The sequence below is a fragment of the Esox lucius genome, chromosome 4, assembly GCF_011004845.1.
Source record: "Esox lucius isolate fEsoLuc1 chromosome 4, fEsoLuc1.pri, whole genome shotgun sequence".
NCBI classification, from domain to species: Eukaryota; Metazoa; Chordata; class Actinopteri; order Esociformes; family Esocidae; genus Esox; species Esox lucius.
Window position 1 is genome coordinate 7,621,631 of NC_047572.1, and position 8,997 is coordinate 7,630,627.

An 8,997-nucleotide genomic window follows, 5' to 3' on the forward strand; every position below is an offset into this window, starting at 1 on the left:
CTCGCTTTCTGTCCAACCCATCTATCCATCCCGGACAGCCTACAGTAAATCAGCACGGCTGGAGGCGGAGCCTCGTCATTGACCCAGCACTATCCAATAGGTGCTCAGGAGATCAATGGATTGACAACCATTCTTATGTTTCTGATTTTGTTCTACCCCCAACCCCATGCCTCCATTCAAGCTGAAATGGGACTGTAGTAATCAATTGTGCGATTGGGGTCTGGAGGTTCGCTTCATTTGGGACTGTGGAGGAACCCGCTACCCAGCTGAAGGCATAGAAGTAGGTCAAGCTGGAGGGGCTGTTCGAGGAATCCAAAAGACTGGCGAAAAAAGGTGAAAATCGATGTGCCGGTTGATGCACACTCCTGTCAGCTTCAATACCCCGCTTGAGCGAGTCCACTGCCGTCTTTAGCCGCACGCCACTCTGTCAACACAATCAACCCTTTGCCCGTTGAGCCAACTATGGCTCTGTAATACGATGGCGAGGAGTGAAAAACTTGGGCCCCGGCCTCGTCCGAATCGCTAACACCGGAGCCCGGTTGGCACGCGTGCACCGCTCGTACCGTTCGCGCATGGAGCATTTAAGCGCTGATTATTCTTTCCGCTAGCACCTAAAATGACATGTGGTGGAGCTGATTAGCCGGGTCAATGCATCTGGCAGGTGTTCAAGCTCCTGTTCCTTTGCAATAACTCAGCACACACACAAAAACAAGGGAGGTAGGCGGAAGCCAAATAATCCATTTTGTCAGGCCTCCAAATTCACACTTGGCACGGCCCCTATCCTATGCTAGACAGGTCAGCGCCGGGTACCAGAAAGGACTGTGTTTATTTTGTTACATGGAACGAGATCATGGAACGGTTTGGAAAGGCGTTGGCATGCCGTGATGTCCATTACAATGTGTACAAACAGTAAACACACCGACGACACACATATTCATGTATCGTCCGAGGGTCTAGAAGCATGACCCTGCGCGTCTCCAGCACATACGAGCTTCGTGAACCGTCACAGAATCTGCATTCCCGCCGCACCCGCCCGACGACGAGAGACGCAAGACACCGCCAACCACGGTCAGCGAACACGACTTAACCACCCCCACCCCCAACTCCCCATCCCCACGCCAAACCACCTGAATCCTGTACAACCCCACCCCATCCCCGTTGGCGGACAGATCGAAGCGAACGTAGGCGTGGTCTCACCTCTGGCAGGGGCATGCCGTTGATGATGAGGTCGGGCTGCTGAGGGCCCTGCCCGCCGGCGAAGGGGTGCTGCTGATAGCCACCGTGGTTGGGCGCGGCGTTGCGCGAGTTCTGGCTGTCCACGTTGAGGAAGGTGCTCTCGGAGCGCCTGCAGCCCAGTGGCAGGCTCTGCTGGTGGTAGTCGAAGTAGTTGAGCGAGGAGGTGAGGGACGAGCAACTCACCACGTTCATCTTGTCCGTCTCCTCCACGTCACGCGGCACCAGGCGGATGTCGTTCTTGCTCAGCTTCTTCTTCTTGCTCGACTTCTTCTGGCCCCCGTACGAGTACTCCGCCACCCTGCGCAAGTAGAAGAAACTGAACAGACTCAATAAAGCAGTGCTCCGTCGCACCAGCCCGCCGGCGCACGTCGTTCGGCCGGAGGCGCCTTCCCACCCGGCACCCACGCCCCCCCCCAAACCCACACCCTGCCATGCCCCCCCCCCCCCCCCCCCCCCCCCCCCCCCCACGACCCACCAGTGGATCTGACGTCCCTCGTTTGTTTACAACCGCCGCATGCTAGGCACTGTGGACATGTCACAAACAACAAGCGCACACAATACAAACATGCCAAACCACGAAAAGCAAACACACACACACACACAACACACAGACACACAGGCACACACACGTAGCAGCAACAACAAGCTATTCCGAATAACACCAACCGGAATATGCAATCATATTCAAAACACCCCCTGTTTTCGTTTTGTTTTTATCAACAGGCAAGGCTCACTGGCGATAAGGAGTGCAGGAGAACTGTACATTCCAATTCATTTAGAGCCTAGTATCAGTGGCTGTTTCCTTACTTGAGCAGAGCATTTTGATTCTAATCACTCCAAATGAGAAAAAAATGAATTCCTTGAAAAGACACTGCTGAGACATTTTTGGGGATTCTCCATCTTTTGAATTCTGTTTAAGAGGAGCCCTATTTTAAGCAGCTTGTGCTCTGAACCCTTGAATCCCTGCTGACCCGGACTTATTCCTTTGTGTTTTTAACATCTCAAACATTTGCATGGTGTCCCACTCTGCAAGACTTTATTTTTAGCGCTGGTTGGGGGGAGCATGTTATTTACCCTTGTTTCTGCCCTGCATCTCATGCCACTGGAGGCTTCGGCTTCACACGCTGAAATACCCCTGCAAGACTCCCCTTAGTATTTACACTGTGGTCTCAACATTTTGTTTAAAATATGCTGTCCAGGTCTGTTTATTTCTCCTTGCATCCATTCTGACAATGAAAATGGTAATATTAGCCTTGGACTTTTTCAGGGCACCTCAATACTGTTCTCTTCATTCTCACTCGATACTCAGTAGGGAAAGGAAGAGACAGAGAGGGAAAAAAAGATTGTACAGTCATTGTTCTCTCAAGTGCTTCTGGGCCTAAAATCGAAAAACGACAGGAGAAATTTCCAGACCAAAAAAGAATGAGCAATAAATCGCAGATAAGCACTGTTCAGGTTTAAGGTGGTAGCTAGCTACACAGGAACACTGCACATCAATAATGGTTAAAGTACCCAGAAGGAAGGGGATGTTATTACCACGGGACACGCTACTTCATGGTGACGTCAGGTGGTTTTAGGCAGATATTATTTAGATTTTAACATAGTCGTTTGGTTATTGTGTTGATTTTTGATTATAAATATATATTTTTATAGAGCATTGAGGGTTACATCCAAATAAAGGAGAATACTTGCAAATGTGCTAGGCTATGCTTATTAGTGTGACAATGCAGAAAAATGCTTGCAACAACAGGGTGATTAAATGACGATATGGTATTTGTACTTGGTGAAACCCTCTTTAAATCCATATCGCATAAGCTTGGAGAAACAACATGTGAATATATCACCAACAATTATATGATAGTTCAAATCAATGATTGCTTTGTATTTCAAATCAATAGTGACCGAAATTACTATTATACATTATAGTGTGTGCCTGAAGAGGTTCACACCTTAACAAAAATAGATCTTTTTTTTGTAAACCTTATGTAGTCCTCGGGGCATAAAGGATACGAAACCCTATATTTGAAGTTGCCATGCCATACCTGGGGAACATGGATTGACAGACATTAACATTCTTGAACAAGTTACCATTCACATTTTGCTTAAAAGACAAGCCATTACACCAGCAATGCCCAACCTCTCTCTGTGTCTAAGCCCAACAGCACACTTTAGATGAAGCCCCACTCAGAGACACCTGATTGGAGTTGCCGACCAATCAAGGGAAATGTGAGCTATTGTGTTTGCTCAAAGCCTGCAGTTGGAAAACTCTGCCCCAGGACATTAACTGTGAGCTGTGCATTTTCTTTATGGAGGAGTCTTACAGGGTCAGTCAATAGCCACAACGGATGTAGCAGCACATCAACAAGAATTATGTTTAATGTAAAATATGAAATATGATAATAGCTTCCGGTTAAATTCACAAATGCAATTTATATGGAAATTTGGTGGTAATGCAGCACAAGGAAATCCAACTGAAAATCAAAGTGGAACCTGATGCTATACAAATTGATGAAGAAAGGCATATTTTTATCATGATTGAGCAAGATAACTGTGTCCCCCTCCCCATTTTTGGACACAGTCATAGTGGAGGGACTATGAGTTCAAAGGTGCATTATTTAGTTTTAGTAAGTTGTAACTGTGTCTAACTGTGTCATTATTATACTCTCTTAGTATACATATTGTTGTTATTATTGTAATTATGTTGTTGTTGACATCATTATGATAACAGAAGTAATGTTATTTAAATAATTTACAAAAACTTGTGATCTTACAGGCGTAATGATATTTTAGGCTATGGTAGTGTTCTTTTATTTTTTGTCTCATTTAAAACTTCTATATTGCTTTCAAAAAATATATATTTAAATTCAGTAACCTTAAAATTCTATAAATTGTTCTGAAATTTAAATTACTCCAAGAGTATTAGTCCTGACAGTAATATTGAGACAGTTCAAACATATAGTTATAAAGCTAATTCCATAAGCAATTTGCATTTATTAAAGGCACCAGCATTCCTTGGTACCGCCTAACATTCGGGGCTCTCAACATGCACTAGAAAAACAACTACGTGCACTCACTACCAGCTTGAAAAACACACACACGGACGCACGCACACGAGGGCGCGCACACTGCGAGCAAAACACACACACTCACACACACACACACCACAGTTACGCGCACCAGTGAAAGGGCAATATGCGTATAGTAAATGTATGCCTATATGGAAAATAAACTATATGTATGTCTTAGGAATAAAAAACTATATGTATGCCTATGGAAAAAAAAAAAACAATAGGCCGTTATGATTTTCTGAAACCCTGGTAATGAGATGGGTATGAACAGATGTTTTCAGTACCTGCAGTTATACGTTCGGATCTCCTTGTTATCCCGTTTGCACTTGACTGCCACAAAAATCATTGTGACAAACAGGATGGCAGCAATAGAGCCCAGGGCAATGATGAAGATCAACGAGAGATTTACTGGTCCAAGAGGTTCCTGTGCGTTCAGGTCAGGTGAGAGGTAGACAACGATGTAAGCCGAGGCCGACAACGACGGTTTGCCGTGGTCGCGTGCCACCACTGTGATCTCGTAGGTCGATTTGGCCTGCTCCCCGAACATCTTCGTGGACCTCACCTCTCCGTTCACCTGGTCTATCTCAAAGAAAGGCCTGTCTCCCTCCGATATGGTATAGGTCAACCTTCCATTTTCCCCCTCGTCGTAGTCATTTGCCTTCACTTGGGTCACCAGGTAACCCACACCTGCGTTCCTTGGAATAGATACCTCCGCGGTGCCGTTTACCAGAGGTGGGGTGGTCATAACAGGTGTATTGTCATTCACATCCAAAACGACAATGCGCACCGTCGCATTACTGGATAACGATGGATTTCCCTGGTCCCTTGCCAAAACTTTGAAGTCAAAAGTCCTAGTGTACTCGTGGTCAAATGATCTCATGGAATAAATACGCCCTGAAGGGTTTATACTGACATATGTATTTACGTCCATGTGTTTAATCTCACTTGGCACGATTGTGTAAGAAACGGTGCCGTTCATGCCTAAATCGGGGTCTACAGCGGAGACAGCCAACAAAGATGAGCCAGGCAGGTTGTTTTCTAGGACCATCTCTTGATAATGGGGTTTTAGGAAGTGGGGAGGGTTATCATTTTCATCGGTGACTTTCACTACAAACGACTTAGTGGCGCGTAAAGGGGGAGTGCCACTGTCCTCGGCATGGATAGTTAAATTATACGTGTCCCTCTGCTCTCTATCCAGCCTGCCATCAACAAGAATGGTTGAGAAGCTCTCGTATTCCTGCAGCCTGAAAGGCACGTTACCTTGCAGTCGACACTGCACCTTGCCATTTGCGCCCGCGTCCTTATCCGAGACTCTCACTAAAGCAATAACGTATCCACGAGGCGCGTTCTCACTAACTTCAATCAGCTCCGTGTTCACCGACAATAAACTAATGACAGGTGGGTTATCATTCGCATCCATCACATTGACAGTCACTTTACAATGAGCCGGAATAGAATTGGGACCTAAATCTTTGGCTTGGACATCAATCTCGTAAATATGTTTTGTTTCATAATCCAAAGGGCCATTTACAGTGATAATACCAGTTCTAGGGTCAATTTTAAACACGTCTCTCGTTTTCTCGGTGACGTAACTGTTAAATGAGTACACAACCTCGCCATTAGTGCCCTCGTCCGGATCTGTTGCATTCAAGTCAATTACAAGTGTATTAATAGGAGAATTCTCCATGACGTTGACTGTATAGACAGGCTGATCAAAAACTGGATTATTATCATTTGAATCTATTACTTTAATATTGAGCTGTACTGCGCCAATCTTTGGGGGGTCCCCGCCGTCTTCTGCACTGATTTCGTAAGAATAGTGAGACTGGGTCTCCCTGTCTAAAGATTTTTGCACAACGAGCTCGGCAATCTTGGACCCGTCTCCCCTGGTCTTAATCTCCAGACCAAAGAGCTCATTCGGGGTGATCGAATATGATTGCACACCGAAGATTCCCGAGTCCGGGTCGCTTGCCCCCTCTAGAGGAAACCTGGTACCAGGGGAAGCGTTCTCTGATATTTCAATGTCAATGTGGTTGGTGGGGAATCTGGGGGCATTATCGTTCAAATCCACAATTTCGACTTTAATAACACAGATCTCCATCGAGTTTGACATCACCTCCAGAGAGACAGTGCACTTTGCCGTCTGTCGACAAGCAACATCCCGGTCAATCTTCTGATGGGTGAGCAGGAGTCCAGCTGGGCTGAGTTCCACCCATCGCGGCTCTGAATTAGAGATGACCCGCAAATACGGTGCCCGCGGAGCAATGGCAAATCCTTGCGTCTGTGCGTCCTTTGTCACATTTCCTATGATGTACCCAGCCTTCTGTTCCTCGTTGATCGAATATTTCAAATTGATAACCGCATCAGCCCCAGTCCAGCATAAAAGGACTATCCAAAGAATTTGTATAAAATCCATCTCCTTCGCGTACATTGTACCTGTTGAATTTTCCTTAGATTTAACTGAGACCTCTTATGTTCACCCACACCTACACATGTCAGAGATAACGTGCACAATTTTCCAGTTTGCTCATCTTATCGAAAAGTTACCCCGGGAATAGGTTTCGATTAAAGCCCGTATCTGATATAAATGCGATTATGTAGATATGGTCTTAAGACTATTTACTTCACTGTACTCTTCTGAGATAAACCTCATTCCCTTGTCTACTGCAACACGTACGATTTGGGGGATAATGGAGCTTGGAAAACATTCTCAATTGTCTCAAAACACTGATTCACCCATGTAAATCTGAGCAGTTCATATCAAGCGAACAAACTATAGGCACGACTGACATAATAGACCAACCATTTCTATGCATGGAGAAACCATGCAGATATAGAATTTAAAAATAAATAAAAATAATAATTCCGATGAGCACGTCCAACAAAATATATCGTTTCAATGAAGATGAAATATCAGACTAAAAAAATTGACAGTTCAATTACTCCCAGCATCACCGTCCCGATACCAAAATCATAAGGCGTTTTAGAGAAATTGGATTTTACGCATACGTTCCATCCATTCAAATGAAATGGTTTTCAAGTTGTAAGCAATGTTCCTCTTCAGTGGGCAATAATATTACACCACATATCCATTCAAAAAAAGGAATCCGCAATGAGAAAATCCGAAAAAAGCCTAAGTCCAGTAATCGAATGTAGCCTACTGTACTGATAATGTTACCATAACGAGTCTTACACAGCTACCAGTGAAGTCCACGTCTACCTTTTAATTTCCAGGCGAGCTGATAGATGTTTCACTCACGAGTCTTGTAGCTTTCTTTGCCTAATTAATTGTATTCGGATCTCATACATGGAAACACTGAACACGTCCCGGTAAGAGATGGTCAATATCTAATCCAGTGTGAAAAGCTTGACAGAAAAAAGGATGTTATTACCGACACAACAAAAAAGACGTTCGTTTCAAGCTTGTAGCAGAGCCAAATGCACGAACATATCCACCCTGGATGAGGCAATAAGCACCATTCGTTGTTAGTGGGTTGCTAGTTCACTCCAGTACGCACTTCGGCTCCGCTCACATCAATAGTGCACACTGCTGAATGCACAGCTCAGCGCGGAGCGCTCAGTCTCTGGACCCGCAATCCCCTCAACCAATCGGAGGTTACACAGGAGGGTTGGATTTGCTGGTGGGTGGGGCGAACTACAGCAATGAAACTCGGCCAACTACCTGCACACTTGTACAGCTGTATCACTCGATGTGTAGGATATCATGTGTAGGCTAGTCTGCGAACTCCCCACCGTACATCAATAAGGTTAGAACTCTAGTCATATTGATTCAATTTGATATACTATTTAGTTCCTTAGTTACTTCCATTTTTGATTTATGAATTAAATATGTACCCACTGATATAAATGCCTCATACGCTTAGTTCAACTGTAATCTGAATATCGCCAAAGCTAGTTTTATTACAAATTTAAGAAACAACTTAACTCTAAACAAATATTTTGCAGTTTGAAAACGTGGTTACAAGTATGCATTGGTTTATTGGCATTTTTTTGTGTATCCCTTGTATCCACGGCTCTGTCCGTGAATATGAGAATAGTTACATTTCTCGTGTCCATTCCCATTGCTTCTTAGCGGGAAAACCTACTGGACGTATGCTATTGCGTATTGTAGAATCAGTTATGTCATTTTGAACCTTTTTTTTTTTAAACGATCAGGTGCGGATCCAATAGCACGAAAACCATTGTTGAGAAAGAGGTGGGTATTGGCTGACATGCAAAACCTGGACGCGTTCATTACCAGTCATTTGAGGACATGTTCGTTACCGATGTAACCTACCTGTATTCAGAAAACGGCAAAAAGTATTATTTTGCATGTCATTTGCAGCATTTCGTGTCCGTATTGCTTTCCAGGGCAAATAAAACACAGACTATCAGCTTGTAGTCGCAGGCAGCCCAATCTCCCCCGCAAGCACGCGCGCATATACACACGCGCGTACACAAACACACGCACAAAGAAAGACACGGTCAGTTGCGCACAAAAGCACACGCATTCTATTCCTGATATAAAGGAAACGACATGGTCACTCATATATATATAAATAATAATCATGTCAAAAACAAGAATGAGTTTAAATACCTATTTAGCAATGGCATGCTGTATTATAGGACTAATAAAAAACAATGACAGAACCTTTAAGGATTACAAGTTTCCGCAATCCTTGGTCGGTTGAAA

General features: G+C 44.4%; 1 protein-coding gene across 7 annotated transcripts in view; it reads right to left on the reverse strand.

Moving 5' to 3' along the window:
* Positions 1 to 7,842, reverse strand: part of pcdh19 (protocadherin 19) — a 62,521-nt gene extending 54,679 nt beyond the window's left edge. For 3 of the 7 annotated variants that reach the window (XM_010903669.3, XM_010903668.3, XM_020046033.3), the window contains exons 1-2: positions 4,589 to 7,842; positions 1,198 to 1,552 (exon numbers count right to left, since the gene is read on the reverse strand). In XM_010903669.3, coding sequence (XP_010901971.1) covers positions 1,198 to 1,552; positions 4,589 to 6,735 — 2,502 coding nt within the window. In that variant the 5' untranslated portion in view covers positions 6,736 to 7,842. The remainder of the gene's footprint in view (positions 1 to 1,197; positions 1,553 to 4,588) is intronic. The other 4 variants (XM_010903671.3, XM_010903670.3, XM_010903673.3 and 1 more) reach the window with 3 other exon arrangements.
* Between the last annotated feature and the right edge of the window lie 1,155 nt (positions 7,843 to 8,997).